This window comes from Rhinolophus ferrumequinum, chromosome 12 (assembly GCF_004115265.2).
Source record: "Rhinolophus ferrumequinum isolate MPI-CBG mRhiFer1 chromosome 12, mRhiFer1_v1.p, whole genome shotgun sequence".
NCBI lineage: Eukaryota > Metazoa > Chordata > Mammalia > Chiroptera > Rhinolophidae > Rhinolophus > Rhinolophus ferrumequinum.
In genome coordinates this window covers 125,171-150,615 of record NC_046295.1, presented here as the reverse complement: position 1 = coordinate 150,615, position 25,445 = coordinate 125,171, and the positions used below count along the sequence as shown (strand labels likewise).

The following is a 25,445-nucleotide window of genomic DNA, read 5'->3' as shown; positions in this document are numbered from 1 at the left end:
CCCCCCACCCAACTTGCAGGCACAGGCAGAGTGAAGTCTGGGTCTCCAGCAACCTGGCTAATGCCATTCGCCCCACCCTGATGATTCTCTGATAACTCACCCCACCCAAACAAGGGTTCTGCCCAAGTGACTTCCAGTGGCTGGCTTTTCCAAACAAAGGAACTGCATAGGCTCCTGCTGTAGACTTTCCTAAAATCTCTCAAAGGTTCAAAAATATCAAACAGGCAACATCTGGCCTTGGCGTGTCCTGTACCTCTTGCTAAGTGTGACACTAGTGACAGCCGGCCTTGGTTCACAGCTTTGACTCTCCCAGGTGCCTCCAACCTCATCACAGGCAGCAACCTTCTGCAAATCATTTTGTAGCTCCTTCCAGGTGGTCCCAGACAGAGGCAGACCTGACCTCGGCCTGTACCAGTGCCCTTCCCAAGATGCCCCATAACCAACACATTCAGTGGTGGCCAGCTTCAGACCAAACCAGAGCACCACCCAACCACCTCCACAAATGATTCACTCAGCTCATTGGCTGTAGTCACGGCCTTTCCTCACAGCCAATCATCCTGAGGGTCAATCCCTCCCACTGATGTGCCAACAGCAATCAAGGCTCAACTACAACAGGAGGGCACACACAACCCACACAAGAGACACACGTGGAGCACCCAGCTCAGCTGACCAGGGAGACTGTGCCACTAGGTCCCACAAGACACCTATTAGACAAGGCCACTGTACCAAAACCAGGAGACATAGCAGACTACCAGTACATGGAAACAAACATAGGGAGTGAGCCTAAATGAGGAGATGAAAAAGCATGTCCCAAATGAAAAAAACAGGACAAAACTCTAGGAAAAAAACTAAACAAAATGGAGACAGCAATCCACCAGATGCAAAGTTCAAAACACCAGTTGAGCGGATGCTCAGTGAACTTAGAGGAATAATAGATGAACTCAGTGTGAATTTTAACAAAAAGCTAGAAAATATAAAAATGGGATAATAAAAACATAAAAATAACCAGTCATAAATGAAGAATACATTAGAGGATATCAACAGATTAGATGATGCATAGGCTACAATAAGTAATTTGGAACACAAGGGTAGTGGAAAACACCTAATCAGAACAGAACAAAAAAAATAAAAGGAAAAATAATGATAGTTTAAGGGAGCTTTGGGACAACATCAAGCATAACAACATTTGCATCATAAACGAGAAAAAGAAAAACACTTATTTACCTACAAGGGAGCTCCCATAACCTGTCAGCAGATTTCTCAACAGAAACTTTGCAGACCTGAATGGATTGGTACTAAAAATTCAAAGTGAAAAAAACTAATGACCTACAACCAAGACTACTCCACCCAGCAAGGCTATCATTTAGAATTGAAGGAGAGATAAAGAGCTTCCCAGTCAAGAAAAAGCTAAAGGAGTTCATCACTACCAAACCAGTACTAGAAGATATGTTAAAAAGACTTCTTTAAGAGGATGAAGGCAAAAGAACATAAATGTGAATAATAAAATGGAAATAATAACATACCTATTAATAATCACTTCAACTGTAAATGGATTAAATGCTCCGATTAAAAGATATAGGTTGGCTGAATTGATAAAACAAGACTCATACATGTGCTGTCTACAAGAGGTCCATTACAGATTGAAACACAGACTGAAAGTAAAGGGATGGAAAAGATATTTCATGCAAATGGAAATGAAAAAAAAGCTAGGGTAGCAATACTTGTATCAGATAAAATAGACTTTCAAACAATGGTGGTAACAGGAGACAAAGAGGAACATTTCATAGTGATAAAGAGATCAACCCAACAAGAGGACATAACCCTTGTAAACATTTACACACCCAACCTAAATATATAAAGCAAATATTGATGAACATAAAGAGACAGAGATCAATAGTAATATAGTCATTGTAGGGGACTGTAACAACCCATTGACATCAATATATAGATCATTCAGACAGAAAATCAACAATGAAACAGCGGCCTTAAATAACACATTATATCAGATGGATTTAATTGATATTTGTAGAACATTTCATTGCAAAGCTGCAGAATATACATTCTTTTCAAGGGCACATGGAACACTCTCCAGGATAGACCACATGTTAGGCCACAAAGCAAGTCTTGACAAATTAAAGATGACTGAAATCATATCAAGCATTTTCTCTGACCACAGTGGTTTGAAACTAGATGAATTACAAGAAGAAAATTGAAAAGCACACAAACACATATAGGTTAAATAAACAATGAATGGGTTAACAATGAGATTAAGAAAGAAATCAAAAGATACCTTGAAAAAAATGATAATGAAAACACAATGACCCACAATCTATGGACACAGCCAAAGCAGTCCTAAGAGGGAAATTCATAGCAATACATGCATACCTCAAGAAATGAAAAATGTAACACTATCTTCCCAAAGGAACTAGAAAAAGAACAACAAACAAAGCCCAAAGTGAGAAGGAAGGAAGGAAATAATAAAGAGTAGAATGGAAATAAATGAAATAGTCTTAAAAAAGTACAAAAGATCAATGAAACCAAGAGCTATTTTTTTAAAAAGATAAAATTGACAAACCTTTAACCAGACTCATCAAGAAAAAGAGAGGACACAAATAAATAAAATCAGAAATGAAAGAGGAGAAGTGACAAATGACACCACAGAAATACAAAGGATTACAAGAAAATACAACTAACAATTATATGCTAACAAACTGGACAACCTAGAAGAAATGGATGACATCCTAGAATAATACATCCAAGATACGAAAAAACAAAATCTGAACAGACCGATAGCTACTAACAAAATCGAATCAGTAATCAAAAAACGCCCAAGAAACAACAGTCCTGAATCAGATGGCTTCACAGTAAATTTTAACAAACATTCACAGATGAATTAACACCTATCCTTCTCAGACTAGTCCAAAAAATTCAAGAGGAGGGACGTTTCCAAAGCTCACTTTACAAGGGCAGAATTACCCTGATTCCAAAACCAACAAAGATATTGAGAGTGAGAGAAAGAGAAAGAGAGATAGAGAGAAAGATTGAAATACAGGCCAATATGCCCAATAAATATAGATGCAAAAATCCTCAAGAAAATATTAGCAAACTGAGTTCAGCAATACATTTAAAAGATCATACACCACGATTTATTCCTGGGATGCAAGGTTGGTTCAATATCCACACAATATAAATTAACGTCATACACCATATAATCAAAATATTATGAAAGATAAAAATCATATGATCATATCCTTAGATGCAGAAAAAGCATTTGATAAAATGCAGCATCCATTTATGATAAAAAAATAATCTCTCCAAAGCGGGAATTAGGGGAACATACCTCAACATAATAAAGGCCATATATGACAAACCCACAGCTAACATCATACACAACAATGAAAAGCTGAAAGCGCTTTCCTTAAGATCAGGAATAAGATAAGAATATCCACTTTTGCCACTTTTATTCAACACAGTATTGGAAGTCCTAGCCACTACAATCAAACAAACAAAGAAATAAAAGACATTCAAATTGGAAAGGAAGAAGTAAAGCTGTCATTATTTGCAGATGACATGATACTATATATGGAGAACCCTAAAGACTCCATCAAAAAAAGTATTAGAACTGATAAATTTAACCACGTAGGTAAAAGACCTCTCTACTTGGAAAATTATAAGACACTGAAGAAAGAAACTGAAGAAGTTACAAATAAATAGAAGCATATACCCTGCTCATGGACAGGAAGAATTAACAGTTAAAATGTCTACACTACCCAAAGCAATCTACAGATTCAATGTAATCCCTATCAAATACCAGTGGCATTTGTTACATAAGTTGAACAAATCACCCTAAAATTTATATGGAACCACAAGAGACTCTGAATAGCTAAAGCAGTCTTGAGAAAGAATAAAGTTGGAGGTATCACAAAACCTGATTTCCAACAATACTATAAGGTGATAGTAATCAAAACAATAAGATAGTGGCATAAAAACAGACACATAGATGAACAGAACACAATAGAGAACACTGAAATAAACTCACACCTATGTGGTCAATTAATCTATGACAAAGGAGTAGAATATACAATGTGAGTAGACAATCTCTTCAATAAATGGTACAGGGAAAACTGTACAGACACATGCAAAAGAATGAAACTGGATCACTCTCTTACACCATATACAAGAATAAACTCAAAATGGAAGTAAAGACCCAAATATAAGACTCAAAACCATAAAATTCCTAGAAGTAAACAGGCAGCAAACTCTTTGACATACTTCTTAGTAATATTTTTTGGATATGTCTCCTCAGGCAAGGAAAACAAAATAAAAAGTAAACAAATGGGACTACATCAAACTAAAGAGTTTTTGTATAGTGAAGGAAAGAAACAACCTACTGAATGGGAGAAGATATTCACCAATAATACATGTAATAAGGGATCAGTATCCAAAATATATAAGGAACTCATATAACTTAACACCAAAAAAAAAAAAATCTGATTAAAAAATGGACAAAGGACTTAACAAACCTCTGTATCTCCAAAGAGGACATACAGATGGCCAATAGACACATAAAAAGATGCTCAACATCACTAATCATCAGGGAAATGCAAATTAAAACCATAGTGTGATATCACCTCAGAATGGATGTCATCAATAAATCAGCAAACAACCAAGGTTGGCAAGGATGTGGAGAAAAGGGAACCCTCATGCACTGTTGATGGGACTGTAAATTGGTGCAGTCACTATGGAAAACAGTAGAAAGGCCCTCAAAAAATAAAAAAACAGAGCTACCATACGACCCAGCAATTCTACTTTTGGGTATTTATCCACAGAAACCCAAAACACTAATTCGAAAAGACATATACAACCCTATGTGCACTGCACCATTATTTACAATAGCCAAGAAATTGAATCAACCTAAGTGTCCACTGATAGACAAAAGGATAAAGAAGATGTGGTTCAGATATAAAATTGAATATTACTTGGTCATAAAAAAGAATGAAATCTTACCATTTGCAACAACATAGATGGACCTAGAGGGTATTATGCTAAGTGAAATGAGTCGGAGAAAGACAAATACCATATGATTTCACTTATATGTGGAATCTGGAAAACAAATAAATGAATGAAACAGAAACAAACTCATAGATACAGAGAAAATTTTGATGGTTGTTAGATAGGTGTGGGGTTGGGGAGATTGGTGAAAAAGGGGAAGGGATTACGATGTGCAAATTGCCAGTTATAAAAACAGTCATGCCATATAAAGTACAGCACAGGGAAACAGTCAGTAACATTGTAATAACTTTTTTAAAAATAACTATGTATGGTGTCAGATGGGCATGAGATTTATCGGAGTGATCACTGTGTAAGTTATATAAACGTCTTACCAGTATGCTGTACACCTGAAACTAAAGTAACACTGTACGTCAACTGTAATTGAAGAAATAAAAAATTATTTTTAAAATATGCACTGTTTCCCAATTTTATTATTTGGCGATCATCTCATTAGCACCGAAAGGGAGGAAAATCCCTTGCATTCTTCTTCTTTATTTTTTTTACAACAATAACACACACACACACACACACACACACACACACACACACAGATTTTTTAAGAGAGAAGTCAAAGCTTTTTAAACAGAGAGATCCCTGGGCTGTGGATTTCTGTCACGCTGTCACCCCCAACCTCCAGCTAATACCAGAGACCACAGAGTCAACTGATTACACTTGCAACTTGAATTGATGTGGAGCCTCTTCATACTGCTTTCCTGTAAGTATGTAGAATGCTCCCTTTATTTTGGAATGCCATCTGAATGCTCAGAAGCTTAAATGGCAGCTTGCAAATTATAACCAAACTGAGTGTCAAAAGTATATTTATAAGGTGGTTACCTAAACTTCTAATGGATTTTAATAGAAACCACAGAAATCATTATCTGATTAAAATACACTCCTGGTTAGCAATCACATTCTTCCTTACCCCTCAACTGAAACTGCAATTATACTAAAAATTGTATAAAAGCCAAAAGTGAAATAAAATCATTATTGGGGAAAAGAAAGGTGTAGAAAATTCCAATTTTGGGAACAGAAATTTCATGGTTCAGTATTTATTAACTATCTACCATGTAGCACATGAATAAGAATACAGAGCTCCTATCTTTCAGGTCTTTCTACATTATTCAAAAGATCCAGGCACTCACGTAACTCTATTATAAATTGCAATGACATGCAAACAGCTAAGGGAACATTACTGAAGTGTCCGCAGGTGCACAAAACATCTGCACAAAATGGGTCATTCATTTATTCCTAAGTTTCCCATTATCTTAATCCTTTCTGCATTTTTGTATGTAAATCGAGAAGATACTCTATTACACAATGCACAAATAAACAGCAATAAAAAAGTTAAATAACTATCTTAAGTTAAAAAAGGTGAACAAGAACTAGAAGCCATTTTCCAATCTCTCAAATTAATCTTTCCCACTAAAATGTAGTCAAACTTACAGCTGCTAAATTTCAGCTGAAACTGCTTTTTAAAATTCCACAGCATACCAAGCGTAAAGAATCTAAAGATCAGAGTACACAGGAAAACTCAATCATTTATTTCATTATTTGCCAAAAAGGCATTTCTAATTCTGCTATCATAACTGTCTTCTAGCCAACTAGACATATTATACAATAAAGACTGCTCAGTAACTTAAGATTTGGTCATTAAGAGCAATGGAATTAAATTATTATCTATATAACAATGATTAAATATGTAAGAATACATTTGATATATGAATACTGACTAGAAAATGACTGCCTTTTAGAAGCCCCCCACCCCTGCAATCTGAGGGGATACAGTAGCTACTTTAGATGCCAAGGAGCAGAAAGAAATACTGATGATGAGATGAATGCTCATTATTTAATGCTGCCCTCCAAACCACTGTAAACTGTTAAATTCAGCTTTCCTACCCACGTGATGCACATTGCAACACTGCTCTGAGGAAGTGCTCTGGTTATTTGCTGGTATTTCCATAATTTAAATATTTATATATTGCCATGGAGAAAACTGGAAATTAGCAAAGGCTGAAATCTTGATGAGATTTTTTCTTTTAAGTCTTGCAAAACAGAGAAGAGACGAGCATTATTATTTGCAAGTCTATGTATCTGAAGTGCCCAAAGCCACATAACCGACTTAGCTGGCACAGCAGGGCGGGTGCTCTCAGACAGAGGGGCAGGCCCACCCTACTCCTAACACAGCTGAACTCAGGTTCTTCAGGGCTCAGGATTCCCTCCTGTCATCTCTCCCTCTACTACTGCACACTTATCCTAATCTTCCTCCCACCATTCCCTAAGTAGACGTGCATTGAGGCACCTGGGAGATCAGTTTATTTTCTTCAAACACATATATATATTTCTTCAAAAATAAATAAATATATATTATAGCACATATATAAACACTTTGGTCAACGTTGCTCAAGCAGTCGTTTGCCATAATCAGAAGTGTCTGGACGCTGACGGTAACCACTTTGAGCACCTCTTGTAATCGCAGAAGTCAAATGTGACTTGTATCATCTTTTGTTATTGGTATATATTGAGTATTAAAACTTTAATACAGTTTTTCCTTTCTTAAAATGTGCACACATTTTTCTGTATGAATGTATGTATGTATGTACACACACACACACACACATACATATATAGCAATAGTGAGAAAAATAGAAATTCAATGGGGAAATCTCTGCTTAATATTGAACTATATGATAGTGAATATTCTGGGAACCAATTTAATCATGTGGAATAGGGAAATAAAAGTAAAAAGGTTAGTTACCAAATTTCAAATCTTACATGGGGGAAGAGAGCAGCAGTGGTTTCCTAATTGTTCTCTTTGATCATATATACGAATATTACTCTCAAAGACTTGATGCTCGGTAAGTATTTGTTGGATGAATAAATGAGCTCCTGAGATCTATGACCCCATTAAATTGTATGCAAAATGCTTAACACTCTTTCACTTAACACTCAATATGACTCTGATAAAGAAATCTAAAGGATGATTTCACCACAACAATCTCAATGAGCATTCATTAGTTAAGGTAGTCATTGCTGTGGTCTTGGGTTTACTGGAGGAGTTTCTGTAGGGTAAGGTACACATTTTTTTTTTTAATTAGGGAATACTGGGGAACAGTGTGTTTTTCCAGAACCCATCAGCTCCAAGTCAAGTCGCTGTTTTTGATCTAGTTGTGGAGGGCGGAGCTCACATTGACCCATGTGGGAATCGAACCGATTACCTTGGTGTTATGAGCACTGCGCTCTAACCTACTGAGCCAACCGGCCGCCCCCACATTTTACGTATTAACAAATTTCAAATTGCTCCTTAGAACCTCAGCTGGACTTGGTTGATATCTTGTATTAATTGGCAATAAATCCTCCTATATTTCTAAGATAGTAGCCTGCAAGCTTTTTATTTTTCTCTGTTTTCAGTTTTCTCATCTTAACATCTGAAATGTAAAGGAGTAAATGTAAAGATTCTTGGGGCTATTTTCCTTTTATGGTATTTCACCCTAGACTTTGGAGTCAGACACAACTGGGTATACTCTTAGTCCTGGAACCTTTGACTAATTACATAACTTTTCCAAATCTCAACTTCTTTCTCCATAAAATGAGGATAAAAATATCTACATTATTGGGATGTTAGGGATAAATTAGACAAGTAAAACACCTGGCAAAGTTAGTTCATGGAATATAGTAGTGTTTAACACATATCAACTTCCTTCCTACTTTTTGTTCTATTCAGACTTTCAACTGATTGAATGAGAACATTCCACGTTATGGATCACAGTCTGCAATCTGCTTCACCCCAAATTCACCAATTTAAATGGTAATCTCATCCAAAAACACAAGCCAAGACCCTAAGTCCCATGACCAAGTCCAGATAGCCTGATACCTGTGCCAGGAGCTTCTCTCACTGACTTCTCTCAACACCCTGATAAGCAGGCATTATCATAACTGCAATTAACAGATAAAGAACTGAGCTAGTTAGGGGTGCTACGTCATGGTCACTGGTTCCAGAACTCACTCTCTCAAGTCTTTCTTTAAAGCCCTACTGCTCAGCACAACAGCATTTGTGAATGATTTTTCTGCTAAAAGCAAGTAACAAAAATCTAGTAAAATTGGAGAGAAATGAGTATCCCAATGGGTATTTCCTGCAATGTAAAGCTGCACAAGTGTGATAATCGAGGCTTTTGGCACCTCTCAACTCTCTGTTGACTAACCCTGAGGAGCCCATCTTGAACACCTGGCTTCCTTTGAGGCTTTCCTATTAGCTTCTCCCTTTGTCCTCTTCCACAGCACTCTGGAGATGTCCGTTTTAGTACATGGCATGAGAGACATTCAGGGGAGGAGGAAAGAAGGGAGAGAGGAGAGAGCAGGTAGTAGTAGCTAGAGGGGAAGTGAGGTCGAGGAGGAAATTTTTAAACTACTGATGTCTCAAGTCAACAAAGTAAAAATTGCTGTTGTGTTTTGTGGGACAGCAGTAATGACATATATATGTCCATCATTGATTTATGCAATTATTCATTCAATCAGTCAACAAGGAATGACTACTTACTATCTTTCAAGAACTGGGATTTAAAAGAAAACGTAAGACTTGGGAAAGAAGAGAAGTAATCTGGGTTTCTGGCATTCAATCCCCCTCTGATCTATTCAACCTCCTACTGCAAACATTTTTCTTCTACGTTCTTACTGTAAACATTTTCAAAAACAGGAATGTGGAGTGAAGAGCACAATGTACAACGGGGGAGGCAGCATATAACACCCAAAACTGTGCCACTTCTGCATGTGGATTGCTTTAAGCTGAAGGCAATTGAAACCCAGAAGACTCAGGAAAAGCTTTATACTTCTCCTTTAACAGCCTAAAAATTTTTTAGATAGAGAGCCTATGCCACAAAGAGCTATGGTGTTTCCCCGAAAATAAGACTGGGTCTTATATTAATTTTTGCTCCCAAGACACATTAGGGTGTATTTTCAGAGGATGTCTCATTTTTTCATGTACAACAACCTACATTTATTCAAATACAGTCATGTCATCTTCTTCTGGAACATCGTCATAATGTACTAAACGCATATGTCTGGCTGACGATCTTAACTGGGGCTTATTTTCGGGGTAGGTCTTATTTTCTGGGAAACACAGTATTACCAAAGACAACTTTTTATATCAGAAAAACTCATCTGCACAGCAGAGCGAATATTTGTTTACCAAACATTTGCTCTTTTAAACTTTCTGTGAATTGTCTTCGATCCCTCTGAAGCCCCAGAACCCTACCCCCTTTCTCCTTAGCTCAGGATGGCACATAAGCCTCATGAGTCTGACTACCTTTGACTTTCTTATATCTCTGTGGGGCTCCTGTATGTATAAAATGAAATTTGTTCTTCTCTTGTTAATCTGCCCTATGTCAATTTAATTATTAGGCCAGGCAAAGAACCTAGAAGATGAGAAGGGGAAATTTTTCCTCTCCAACAACACCAACAGGTTCACGCAATGAACACATGCCGTCTTTCCCCCCTGAACCAGTTGAGTAGCTCTCAAGATCTGACCTAGAAAACCTTCAGCCTATCTTCTCCTACATGACCACAATGCCATTACCATGCCTAGGAAAATTAGAAATGAGTGTCTAACACTCAGTTATCCAAAAAAAGAGGTCTCCTATAACTTTTTGAATGCATTCAACAACTGCTTGCTGAATGAGTGTAGTCCTTTTTTTGCAGTACCATGTCCCAAATAAGTGACTGAGACACACAACCAGCAATATAACAACAATGAATTAACATGACCTTCTAACCTTGGTTAGCTGACCTTCTAACACCTCTGCAATTTGAATTAGGTGCACAGAGTCTTCTAATCTTAGCACATGTTTACTGTTTAGGGTTTGTTAAGAGATCAACTAACAGAAATAAATCAAATCAACTTTTTAAAAACTTTAAAAAGTAACAACTCAGACATTCCTGCCAATTTCCAACCCTAAAACCAGAGAATAAATTACTAGAAATTTCTATCTTACTATTTTTAACTTTTTGTAAGTCATTTTTATTTCACTTGCTTCAGCTTTTCTTTCATCTAAGTCAATATTTACTACTTATTTTAAATCTCAGTTTTCAGTGAATTTTTAATAGAATGTTAATTATTTCTCTGGTTAAAAAACAAAATCTATTATCTTACCCATCCATAAGCAGTACTTCGCTCTTGCTCCTGAGTGACATCAGCAACATATGCAAATATCACAGAGAACGTGACTGAGAAGACTCCAGAAACAGAAATCATTGCAAAATACCACCTATAAAAAGATTATTTTAATTACCCACAAGAGAGGTAGTGTACATACATTAATACAACCAGAGCCAAAGATATCATGTAGATTATAAACCAAAAAATAAACTGAAAAATCTGCATGTATAAGTACATTTAAGGACATAAAGAACAATTTTTAAAATTATAATCAAGATGGAGAGCAAGAAGTAGAAACATACTAATTTTGTCATTGCTCAAAGGGTGTCAGTACATGCAATTTAAAAAATGAGAGAGATGGGACAGCCCAGTGGCTCAGGAAGTTGGAGCTCTGTGCTCCTCATCCCGAAGGCTGCCAGTTCGATTCCCACATGGGCCAGTGAGCAGTGCCCTCTACAGCTAAGACTGTGAGCAATAGCTCTCCCTGGAGCTGGGCTGCCGTGAATAGCCAGAGCTTGGTGTGAGCTGCCCTGGGCTGACCAGTGGGCTGGCGTGAGTGGCTGGCAGCCATCGTGAGTGACTGGCAGCCGGGTGGAGCATAAGGCTCATAATACCAGCATGGGCCAGGGAGCTGTGCCCTACAACTAGACTGAGAAACAACGGCTTAAAAACCGGGGAGGGTGGGCAGGGGCAAAAAAAATAAATAAATAAATAAATGAGAGAGCAAGGGGATTAGTAATAGTTTTAAAGAAAGCAAAAACAAGTTTGAGGGATAAAAACTTTCTACATTTTTCCTAGCTTTAGTTATGAAAAACACATATATAGCAAATGGCTTTACAAGAGCCACACAAAAGCAGACAGTGTAACAAAAAATATTAATGTAATTAAGACCAAAAATTTCTATCATATGCAGAGATGATTTTTTAAAAATCTAGTTAAAATACTAGCAAACAGAACGTCACAGAAAAGTAGGTTTTATCCCAGGACTTAACGATGTTTCAATATGAGAAAACCTATTAATGTAATTCATTATAGTAACAGATCTAAGGAGAAAAATCAAATGATCTCCATTGATACAAAAGGCATCTAATAAAATTTGACATCCAATCCTGATTTTAAAAAAGAAATCTCTAGATATAATAGGAATGAGTATTTTTTTCAACCTAAAAGCTAGTTTAACACTTACTGATAAAACATTACATTTCCTTTATGAAGAAAAGTCCACAATCATCACTTTTATTTAACATTATTCATTAGCCAATACAAGTAGCAAAAGCAGCAGCATGAAAACTGGAAGGGAAGACATAAAATCATTTAACAATCTAAAGAGAATAATTTTAAGGTATTCAGAGGACATAAAAAAAGCCTAATTCATTGAAAAAGCATGACCTGTTCTTGGACAGAAAAACTCAATACCAAAAAGTACTTTATAAAAATTCATCATCTGAGAGAAAATAAATGATCCATTATGGGTACCTAACAAATGTGATAAATGTGGACATAAAATTCTGATCAGATAATCAAATGAGAATATTTTCACATGAATCCCGCCCCCCCCCCCATGTTTTAATTGCACTGAAAACAACCCTTCCATTCTAAGGTGTGTTCTTCACATTGCTAAGATCAGCAACAAGAATTTTGGCCAAACTACATCCTCTGGACTCTTGCAAAACAACTAAGCTACAGCTCAGGTACAAATTCCAACCCATCTTTAGTAACTAAATAGACTTGGTTACATGCTAAATAGTCTCTTTCTATTCATCATGCAAAACTGAGATCAAATTAAAATTCACATGATTTAGAACAGGCTATTGGCCTTACTCGAGTACACATAAAAGTACTCCTGCCTATTGATAAAAACTGTGTTCATATCAGTGCCCTAGACCAATGGGCTGACAAAAACAATATATTTGCAAAGTCAATTGAGCGACAGCAGTGAGTAACTGACCAATGCTATAACTGACTTCATGGCAACAACACCTTTTATTTCTATTTCTTCACCTCAGTAACTTATCTTAGACTTAATTTTATAATCTCTTAATTTCCCCATTTATAAAATGGGCACGATGGCAATTGCCCAATCTGGCTTTCAGTATTACCAAAGGGATCAAATGAAAACACACATACAACTGCTTTGAAGCGGTTCAGTGCTCTACAGATGGATTATCTTTCTGTGACCCCAGGCAGACAGTCATGATGAGAAGCTGAGCTACTTACCACGGGCTGATTCTCATCAGTGGTATTGGGAAGCAGGTAAAGAAGACGGTGCAAAGGAGAAAGGGCTTCCGCCCCCACACATCAGACAGAGCGCCTATGAGCGGGGCACTCAGAAAAGAGAGCAGGCCCTGGAGAAGAAAAAGGAAGCAAAGGTCAGATTTATCATGTGATCCCCCAATACTTGTAATTCTCATTTTCTAAATGAATTTCTAAATGCTCCAGTTCGTTGTACTGGCTCCAACACAGAGTAATTTGAAACGTTAAATATAAACTGTCATTCAAAAAAATTCTAACAAAATTTCTAAACACACTGTTAACAAAGGGAAAAAAGGCGTAAGAGCTTGTTTTCTGGGAGAAACTGGAAAACAGAGGTGATATGAAATACATATATGCACAGTTGGCCCTTAAAATGGACATACACCAAGCATATGGGAAGAAGCCAGAAACTTAATTCATTTTAATAAATATGTATAGCATATCTATTATATGCAAAGCTCTGAATTAACTGATGCAATGAAGATACCCAAATGAATACACACCTTTTACTCTCAAAGCACCTGTAAGCTAATAGGGATAGACAGGGGAAATATACATACACCAAATGTCCATAAGAAAAGTTAAAGTTCTATCTGCCTGGTGAACTTAGGAAGGAGATAATGCAACTTGACAATAGAACTGAGGCCAAGGGTCAGAACACCACACATAGGCAATGTCAGTAAGAAACTCACATTTAATACTTCCCCACTATCTGCCAGTCAGCCTGTTGGCTGGCCATGCTCATATCAGTTTCCTGTTTGACCTCAGGGCCCTCTGAGGTGGCCACACACCTGACCCTCAGACCCTGTGGGTGCCACAGTCCTCACTTTACATGCTCTGTCTGCACACACAACCACCACCACCTTTATTACCAACAGCTTTCCAATCTCTCTCTTCTGAGCTCTGTGCCTACAGCCAAATAGACTTCTTTACGTGGACATTTAACATGCACACGGGTCCCTTTACAGTAATCCCTCCCTCGTCCATCGGGGATACGTTCCAAGACCCTAGTGGTTGTCTGAAACCACAGACAATACTGAACCCTGGATATACCGTGTTTTCTACTATACACACATAACCATGATAAAGTTTAATTCATAAATCAGGCACAGTAAGAGACTAATAAGAATAACTAATAAAATAGAATTATTACAAAAATATTCTGTAATAAAACCTATGTGAATGTGATCTCTTTTTGTTAAAATATCTTATTGTACTGCATGTACATTGTGGATATTCTTGACAAAGGGATAATTCATGTGCCAGGCGGGATAGCACATGATTTCATCACGATACTCAGAATGTTGTGCAATTTAAAACTTATGAATTGTTTACTTCTGAAATATTTCATTTAATATATTCAGATTGTGTTCGGCCACAGAACGGAAACTGAGGAAAGAGAAACCCCAGATAAGGCAGGACTACTGTAAACCTGACCACACCCTCACACTTCCCACTGCGGCTAAGAAGCCCTCCAAAACTTTTTCTCCATCCCTCCACTCCCCAAGACTATTTTCCAGACCATTCCCTCTTAATAACTTCTCTCTATCCATCCCCTGCTGTGACACACTTCAGCACTGCTTACCTGGATTAAAATAAAGCCATCTCCTCACTGGCCCCGACACTGGTCCTACTTCCCCCTATTATGTCCTCCACATTGCCCAAACAGCAGCCTTGATGAGTGGCAAACCTGAGCAATTTGAACCCTTGTTTAAAACCCTGCTCCACAATGGTCTCCATTGTGTAGAGTTTAAATTTTTCAGCATGTACTTATGGGTAAAATAATGAGTGTCTGAATTTTGCTTTTAAATACTACAGATAAAAATGGGTGAGAGAAAACTGGGATACATGAAACAAGAGTGGGAAAATAATAAATAATGAAACTGGGTGATGAGTACATGGGTATTCATTATTTTCTACCTCTATGTATTGAAATTTTCATGTTTTAAAAATTCTTCAGCATAACATATAAATAGGACCCTACAAAATCTGGCACGTAACACACACCCTATACTTTGCTATATGCAATGCCTGCTTCACTTCCCACACTTTAACCTGGTAAACTACTAGTCATCATTTTTATTTTCTTAAAGACTTTTATTAAAAACATAGTTAGAATGTAATATTAGTTTCAGGTGTACACAATATTCAACATTTATATACATATTTAAAGAAGTGATCACCATAAATCCAGCAACCATCTGACAATGTACCACGCTATCACAATATTATTGACTATATTCCCTATGTTGTACATTACATCCTCATGACTTATTTGTTTTATACCTGGAAATTTGAACCTTTTATTCCCCTTTACCTTCCCCACTTCAAAATTTTTCAGTTACAGTTGACATTCAATATTTTATATTAATTTCAGGTGAAAAGCATATGGTTAAACATTTATATAATTTAAGAAGTGATCCCCTTGATTAGTTTAGTACCCACCTGGCATTATAATAATTATTACCATATTATTGACTATATTCCCTATGCTTTACTTTACATCCCTATGACTATTTTGTAACTACAAAATTGTACTTCTTAATCCCTTCACCTTTTTCACTCACCTCCTCAACCCCCGTCTCATCTGGCAATCATCAAAATGTTCTCTGTAACTACCGTGTTTCCCTGAAAATAAGATCGGGTCTTATATTAAGTTTTGCTCCAAAAGACACATTAGGGCTTATGTTCAGGGGATGTCATCCTGAAAAATCATGCTAGAGCTTATTTTCTGGGTTAGGTCTTATTTTCAGGGAAAGATGGCATGAGTCTGTTTATGTTTGTTTGTTTTGTTCTTTAGATTCCACATATAAGCAAAATCACATTGCATCTGTTTGTTACTGTCTAAGACACTTCACTCAGCACAATACCCTCCAGGTCCATCCATGCCGCCACAGATGGCAAGAACCCATTCCCTTCTGTGGCTAAGCAATTATCTATTGTATATACGTACCACCTAGTCTTTATCCATTCACCCACTGATGACACGCAGGCTGCCTCCACATCTTGGCCATTGTAAACAATGCTGCAGTGAACATATGGACGCACAGGTCCCTTCGAAGCAGTGTTTTGGGTTTCTTTGGATAAATACCAAGAAGTGGGATTACTGGGTCCTTCTTTCTCTCGTGTTATAGCCTTTGTTTTAAAGTCTGTTTTGTCTGGTATAAGTACTGCTACCCCAGTTTTGTTTTGTTTTTTTCTCAGTTCCATTTTCATGAAATAACTTTTCCATCCTTTTACTTTCAGTCTGTGTGTGTCTTTCAATCTGGAGTGAGTCTCTTGTAGACAGCATATGCAAGGGTTGTTTTCTTATCCACTCAGCCACCTATGTTTTTCTTTTTCTTTTTTTTTAATTTATTGGGGTGACGATTGTTAGTAAAATTACATAGATTTCAGGTGTACAATTCTGTATCACATCATCTATAAATTACATTGTGTGTTCACCACCCAGAGTCAGTTCTCCTTCCATTCAGCCACCTATGTTTCTGATTGGAGTATTTAATCCACTTATATTGAAAGAAATTGCTGATAGATATGTAGTTATTGCCATTTTATTATTCATGTTTATCTTTTATTTTTTTCCATCTTAAAGCAGTCCCTCTAACATTCCTTATAATACTGGTTTGGTGGTGATGAACTCCTTTAGCTTTTTCTTGTCTGGGAAGCTCATTATCTGTCCTTCGATTTTAAATGATAGCTTTGCTGGGTAGAGTATCCTTGGTTGTAGGTCTTTGCTTTTCATCACTTTGACTATTTCGTGTCAATCCCTCTGGCCTGCAAAGTTTCTGTTGAGAAATCAGCTGACAGTCTTATGGGAGCTCCTTTGTAGGTAAATATTAATAACTGCTTGTCTCTTGCTGCTTTTAGGAGTCTCTCTTTGTTTTTAACCTTTGGCATTTTAATTATAATGTATCTTGGTGTGGGCCTCTTTGGGTTCATCTTGTTTTGACTCTGTGCTTCCTGGGTTTGTATGTCTATTTGCTTCATCAAGTTAGGAAAGTTTTCAGTTGTAATTTTTTCAAATAGATTCTCAACCCCTTGCTTTCTCTCTTCTCCTTCTGGTGCCCCTATAATGCAAATGTTGTTATGCTTGATGTCCCAGAGGTCTCTTAAATTATCCTCATTTTTTTGGATTGTTTTCTTTTTTCTGTTCCGAGTGGGTGTTTTCTGCTACCTTGTCTTCTAAATTGTTGATTCGATCCTCTGCTTCATCTAGTCTGCTGGTGATTCCTTCTAGTGCATTCTTCATTTTACTTATATTTTTCACTTCTGACTTGTTCTTTTTTATGTTTTCTGTGTCCTTTTTTTATGCTTGTTATCTGTTTGTTGAAGTTCTCACTAAATTCCTTGAGCATCCTAATAACAACTTTTTTGAATTCCATGTCTGGTAGGTGCTTGGCTCCATTTTGTTTAGTTCTTTTTCTGGAGTTTTCTCCTGTTCTTTCACTTGGGATGTATTTCTTTGTTTCCTCATTTTGGCTGCCTGTCTGTGCTTGTTTCTATGTATTAGACAGAGCTGTTATATCTCCAAGTCTTGCCAGGTGGACTTTAGTAGTAGGGATCCTATGGGGCCCAGTGGCACAGTCTCTCTGGTGACCTGAGCTGGATGCTCCAGGAGTGTTCCTAGTGTGGGCTGTGTGTGCCCTCCTGATTGATATAGTTGAAACGTGATTGATGTTGGCATGTCAGTGGGTGGTATGTACCCTCATGGCTGACTGGCTTTGGGATTTGTCCACATCCACAGCTTATGGGCTGCAGTGTGGGGGGCTTACCCAGTGAAGCAGGATTCGCCCCAGTGGGCTGGTTCCTGTTGAGACCACCCTTTGTGTGTGCCACTTATGGGGCTAATTGGGTGGTGCTCTGCTGTGATCTGAAGCCAACCTCCAAGTATGTTGGTTCTGGGGCCTCTTCATAGGGTCTCCAGTGCAAGGCCAGGTCAGCCTGTGACTGGCTGGGGACTCCCTGGTAGGAGCTACAAAACAATCCACGGTTGGTCACTGTCTGTGCTATACCTGGAGGTGCACAGGAGAGGCCATGCTGTGAACACGGCACAGCTCCCACCAGTACCAGGTCTGGGGTAGCTCCACAAAAAGCCAGGACACTCTGAGGCCTGCTGCCACCTGCCAGCTCCTGTAAAGTTCAGTTGCTCAGTGAGTCAGCAGCAGGGAGCAGCAGAGCTCACCAAGCCAATCAGATTCAGATTTGGCCTGTGGAAGAGAGCTCAACACAGGAAACATGGTGCCTGCCTGCTCGCTACACAGGAGAAGGACCCTACACAGGGAAAATAGGAACTCTCTCTCTAGTCCTCACCCCAAAGTTACACAACTCAGTCTCTACCCATATGTCTCTAATGCCCCCAGCATTACCATCCCTCTGCCAGAGCCCAGAGTGAGTGCCTGCACTGGCCCTTTAAGAGACTGCCTGGGTTTCTCACAGCCAGAAGTTGTTGGGGCTCCACTTTCTGGCACCTGTACACCAGACTGGGGAGCCTGGTGTTGGGGGCTGGAGTCTCTTGCTCCTTCATGGGGAACCTGTGTAGTTAAGCTATCTCTCCTGATTTTCAACCATGGGTATGGGACCAGCCCATTTCACATCTCCACTCCTCCTACCAGTCTCAGGTGTGGCTTCTTTATATTCTTAGTCATAAAACTTCTGTTCAGCTAGACTTCAGATGGTTCTCCAGGTCGACTGTTCCACAATTTAGTTGTAATTTTGAAGAGTTCACGGGGTGAGGCAAGCACAGTGTTTATTTACTCTGCCATCTTGAATCTCCTCCCCCTTTTCCCTAGTCATTCTTCACAACTCTAGGGAGAAGTATCTCCACCTCTATATACTCTTAGATATGTAGAATTAAACACACCAGTTTAGGGGGAGCACAAGACAAACTTCCCCACACCTGGTGTATGTCACTCCTATTGTAATTGTAATAACTCCATTGCAATTACTTGTTATTTGTCTATCTTCTCCTTTCGATTAGAAACTGAGATTAAGGTCAAAGGAATGGTTTCTTTTCATCTCTGTACCCTTGGGGCCTATCACAGGGCTGGTAAATGAGGGCTTTCATTTGGTGAAATGAATAGAACTTTTAAGAGAAAATGAACTCACAGTAGTTTACATAGCTGGGAAGAAATGAAATAGGGTTCCAATCCTTACCAGCCACCAGCAAACCCAGAGCCCATGGCCAGTAGACATGTAAAGTGAAGTAAGGGGAGTGAGAGACTCAGCGGAGGGCATGCAGGCTGAAGAGAAAAGCTTTTTGTCCCCTCTGAAATAAAATATTAATCCTTGTAATTTCTAAGCCACAGTGGATTTCCATGACATTCAGTAAGTTCTTATGTCAAGATAATAACAGATCAGGCTGGTGGCTCAGGTGGTTGGAGCACCGTGCTCCTAACACCGAGGTTGCCAGTTCGACTTCCACATGAGCCACTGAGCTGCGCCCTCCATAGCTAAGACCGTGAACAACAGCTCTACCTGGAGCTGGGCTGCCATGAGCAACCGGAGGTTGGCGTGTGCTGTCGCATGCGCAAGCTGTTGTGTGCTGCCACGGGCTACCATGTGCTGCCATGAGTAGCTGGCAGCCAGCGTGAGCTGCCATGAGCTGCTGTGAGCGGCCAACCGGCGACCGACTGCCTCAGCAGGGGGGAGTGCAAGGCTCAGAACACCAGCATAGGCCAGGGAACTGTGTCCTACATGACTAGACTGAGAAACAACGGCTTGAACCGGAGTGTGGGGGGGAGGCTGAAGAAGGGAAAACAAAGAGTAGCAGATCAAGAATTAAATTATTTCCTTTAACTAAGAAAGAGCTAAATGACTACAGAAGCAGGGCTCAAATTCAGGACCTGTGATTATGAGTTTCATGAAATTTAGAAAACAAAATCTTTTATATTGCTTCAAAATTCTCTAAAAATATCAAATACCTGAGTACCTGGGTAGTACAGAATGGGTCAAGAAAAAATTTTAAAGAAATTTAAGAGGACAAGGCTGTAGAAATTACCACCACCAAACAAAACAAAACAAAACAAAACAAAAAAACGCAGCAACGAAAATTTTTTAAACACAAAGAGCCCTGGAAAAGTTTTGGACAGTTCTGATCAGATTTTACACAATGCTTTAAAATATGGAATGTACCAAACGCCATTTTTAAACAAAGACTATGAGAAGGACAACCATTAAAATTATATTTAAAATAATGCACTTTTTACGGAAAAAAATATTGTCTTCTAGATTAGGGATTTAATTGTAATTTAACCCATTCATTAAATAATATTATTTAAATCAAATTCTTAGTGACCACAATAGATACTGAAAATACCCTCTGGAAAAATGTACATTTATAGTAGGATGCTAAAATACTCTTTGGAAAACTGAAAAATCAAAGATTTTCTTCTGTCTCAGAGTCTTCACTACCCAATCTGGCCCTAGATCCTATCAGGGTTATATTTAGTACAGCAGTAGATTGAGAAGGACATTTGTAGTTTGATTGATTGGGCAAGTACATCAATCCTAAAGATGCAGAGCACAATTAACAAATGAGAACAAAATGTTTAAGAATTAAAACCAGACTGACATCAAAGCTCTATACTTTATCAGAAATACAGTCAATTCGCATTATTCACAGTAGTTATGCTCTATAAGGTTACCACAAACACCAAATTAGCAAATTCACTGCACCTGGAAACACACAAAACTCTGGTCACGTATTTTCATCAACCAATTAATACATAACCTTGGTTTATATGTTTGTGTTTAAAGGTATCTTGCTTAATATTTATTAACATTCAACTCTCAGCCAACAGCACTATGACTCATGCCTAAATGAGGCTTATCTACAGTAACAGTATTTTCTCCGTAAGGTACACCACAGTCCTCTTGCACTTAGAAGTATTAGATAGCACTTCAGCACCACACTTGGGTCCACCTTAAATAGCGAAATCAGCAACAAAAGGCACAAAAGTGCAAAAAATGTGACACTAAATACAACAGAAAAAGGACACATGTTTACAGTATGAAATCTGAAATAAGAAAACAGAAGGTTGCCTTCAACCTCAGCTTAGGAATGTGTGGTTGGGCAACTCAAATTCCTCCCTTATCTCATGTATGAATGACCACAAAAGCACTGTATTGATTCCGTCACATGACAAATTTTCAGTATTCCTTAATAAGCAACGAGGAACTTGCAATGCGTTACCCCCAAATTAGATTCATTCATTTTTATTTTTCACACAGTATTTTACTTATAACTTTTATCTCCTCATTTCTTAAAGGTAGATTAGAGAGAAAATCTCACAACAATGGAACTGTAGTTTTTATTTCTATAACTGAAAAACACAAATCTTTTCACAGAAAAACAATATTAAAACAGGGGCCACCTTCCTGACCTAGAACCCACTGAGACCCTGCACAGTACGGAGCTTCCCTTTCCAGGGTGCATATCAATCCGTCCAACAGGGCAAATGTGACATGTGACACATAAAGTAATTTAACTAAAATCTGGGAAACCAGGTTTGTGAAGCAAGAGGAGGGTGAAAGAGAGACTTAAGAGAGACTTTCCTTTAAGAGAGACTTAAAGGAAAGAACAATATAGACAAGAGGGCTGGGTGTTTTTATTTTTATTTTTGAAGTTGGGAGAGAAGTAAACAAAATTCAGTGAAAGAAACAAGCAGATAAGAGAGCAATTAAATTTATTTAATTAAAATATAACAGGCAGATTTCCAGTCAAGATGGTGGAGTAGGTAAATGCTGTGTTCACCTCCTCTTAGGACCACATCAATTACAACTAAACCACGGGACAACCATTATTGAGAAGCACATGAAGTCTAGCTGAACTGCAGCCCTACAACTACAAACATACAGAAGAAGCCACCTAGTAGGAGGAGTAGACATATGGAATGGGTTGCTCCCACACCACCGTGTAACCTTTAAAAACTGGCAAGATATCTCGTCTGCGGAGGTCTCCCCAGGAGGAGCAACGGGTCCTAACCCCTCCCCAGCCCAAGGTTCCAGTGCTGGGGAGAGAAGTCCCCATAACTTCTGGTTGTGAAAACCAGCAGAGATTGTGGTTGGAGTCCCAGGTGCTCCTCTTAAAGGGCCCGTGCATAGACTTAACTCGCTGATGGACTCTCTCTGAGCTCCAGTTCTGGAGCAGCAGCTCGAAAGGCGCCAGGGACATATGTGGGGGAAGTGAGTTGTGTGGCTGCAGGGTGAGGGCTGGAGGGACAGCTTTCTCTTGGATAAAGAAGCTGACGAAAACCTGTTTCTTTTGAGTCCTCCCTCTCCCTGCGTGCAGACACAGGCAGATGCCATATCTCAGTTTCCATCAAACTGGCTATCATCTTTTGTCTGCCCCGCCCTAGTGACTCCCTGAAACCACATCCCACGCGACTTTCGGGCACACCAAGCTGCTTCTGATAGCTTTTCTATATAAACAGCTTGCCTTGGCTCACGCTGAAGACTTTTCTAAAATCTCTCAAAGGTTCACAGAACCCAAACAAGCAGCACACAGCTTCAGCATGTCCTGTACCTCTGGCTAATCAGCCCTAAGCTCGGTGATAGTGACAGCTGGCCCTGCTTCACAGCTTGGCCTCTCAAGGCACCTCCAAGCAGTGCGGGTGGTGGCCATTTCTGGATAGCTTTGTGGCTTCTGCCGGGTGGCTCAGGCAGGGCACAAGTTCAGACTGTGGCTGAACTTGGCCTGCAGTGGGTCCCCTCCCAGGAAGCCCTGGAGTTAGCAGGCCCAGGGGACAGCTTCAGACTGAACTGGAGCATCAACCAGCCGCCTCCAAGGATGATGCACCCAAAGGGCATACTGGGAAGGCACCAGAGCCCCATTAAAGTGAACCCTGCTCCATAGAGTCAGTCCCTGCACCACGGCTCCTCCACTGCAGTCACAGCCAGTCCTCACAACCAATGAGCCTGCGGGTCACTCCCTCCTGTTGACATGCAAACAGCAACCAAGGCTCAACTATAAGAGGAGGGTACACAGAATCCACACAAGGGACACACCTGGAGCACCTGGCACTGGTGACCAGGAAGACTGCACCACTGGGTCCCATGGGACACCTTCTTCATAAGGGCACTCTACTAAGACAAGGAGACATAACGGCCCTACATAGAAACAAACAGAGGGAGGCAGCCAAAAGGGGGACACAAAGAAACATTTCCCAAGTAGAAAAACAGAAAAAAGCTCCAGAAAAAGAACTAAACCAAATCTACCAGATGCAGAGTTCCAAACACTGGTTATAAGGATGCTCAATGATCTCAGGGAGAACTTCAACAAAGAAATAGGAAACATAAAAATTGAGGTAGAAAACATAAAAATGAACCAGTCAGAAATAAAGAATATAATAACTGAAATGCAGAATATATTAGAGGGAATCAAGAGATTAGATGAAGCAGAGAATTGAATCAGCAATTAGAAGACAAAGTAGCAGAAAACACCTAATTAGAACAGTAAAAAGAAAAAAGAATTTTAAAAAAATTAAATTTTAAGTGGCTTCTGGGACAACACAAGCGTACCAACATTCACATCATAGGGGTAGCAGGAGGAGGAGAGAGCAAGGAACTGAAAAACGATTTGAAGAAATAATGACTGAAAACTTCCCTAACCTGGTGAAGGAAATAGATATACAAGCCCAGGAAGCATAGAGAGTCCCAAATAGATGAATCCAAAGAAGCCCACCAAGACACATCACAATTAAAATGCCAAACGTTAAAGTCAAAGAGAGAATCTTAAAAGCAGCAAGAGAAAAGCAGTTAGTTACCTACAAGGGAGCTCCCATAAGACTGTCAGCTGATTTATCAACAGAAACTTTGCAGGCAAGAAGGGATTGGCAGGAAATATTCAAAGCGATGAAAAGCAAGGACCTACAACTGGCAAGGATATAATTTAAAACAGAGGGACAGATAAAGAGCTTCCTAGACAAGAAAAAGCCAAAGGAGTTCCTCACCACCAAACCTGTATTACAAGGAATCTTAGAGGGACTTCTTTAAGACAAAGAATAAATAAAAAATATGAATAATAAACAGCAATAACTACATATCTACCAACAATTACTTTAAACATAAAGGGATTAAATGCTCCAATCAAAAGATAGGCTGATTGAATGGATAAGAAAACAAAACCCTTACATATGCTGCCTACCAGAGACTCACTTCAGATCAAAAGACACACAGACTGAAAGTAAAGGGATGGAAAAAGGTATTTAATGAAAATGGAAACAAACAAAAAAAAGCTGGAGTAGCAATACTTATACCAGACAGAACAGACTTTAAAACAAAGGCTATAACAAGAAACAAAGAAGGACCCAGTAATCCCACTTCTTGATATTTATCTGAAGAAACCCAAAACGCTGCTTCAAGGGGACGTGTGCGTCCATATGTTCATTGCAGCATTGTTTACAATGAGCAGGATATGGAGGCAGCCTGGGTGTCCGTCGATGGATGAATGGATAAAGAGGAGATGGTACATATATACAATGGAATACTGCTCGGCCAGGGAAAGAAATTGGTTCTTGCCATCTGCATGGACGGACCTGGAGGGTATTGCGGTGAGTGGAGTATGTCAAACATAGAAAGGTGCAATGTGATTTCACTTGTATGTGGAGTCTACATTCAACAAAACAAACAACCAAAACAGAAACAAACTCATAGATACAGAGAACATTTTGATAGTTGCCAGACAGGAGGGAGATTGGGAATAGGTAAACGGGGAGAAGGGATTAAGAAGTTCAAATTGGTTGTTACAAAGTAGTCATGGGGATGTAGGGGATAGCAAAAGGAATATACTGTAGTCAATATTGTCATAACTATCCCTGTGTGTGGTGTCAGATGGGTACTACATTTGTTGGGGTGATAGATGGGAGGGGTTGGGGGCAAGGTGAAGGGATTAAGAAACACAAATTGGTAGTTACAAAATAGTCATAGGGATGTAAAGCACAGGTAATATAGGCAATGATATAGGTAATAACTATGTATAGTGCCAGGTGGGTAC

General features: G+C 38.9%; 1 protein-coding gene across 3 annotated transcripts in view; it reads right to left on the bottom strand.

The window, feature by feature from the left end:
* Nucleotides 1–25,445, bottom strand: part of MFSD14B (major facilitator superfamily domain containing 14B) — an 88,714-nt gene that overhangs the window by 13,008 nt on the left and 50,261 nt on the right. For all 3 annotated transcript variants that reach the window (XM_033123548.1, XM_033123550.1, XM_033123549.1), the window contains 2 exons: nt 13,418–13,545; nt 11,195–11,309 (listed from right to left, as the gene is read on the bottom strand). In XM_033123548.1, the coding sequence (XP_032979439.1) occupies nt 11,195–11,309; nt 13,418–13,545 (243 nt within the window). The remainder of the gene's footprint in view (nt 1–11,194; nt 11,310–13,417; nt 13,546–25,445) is intronic.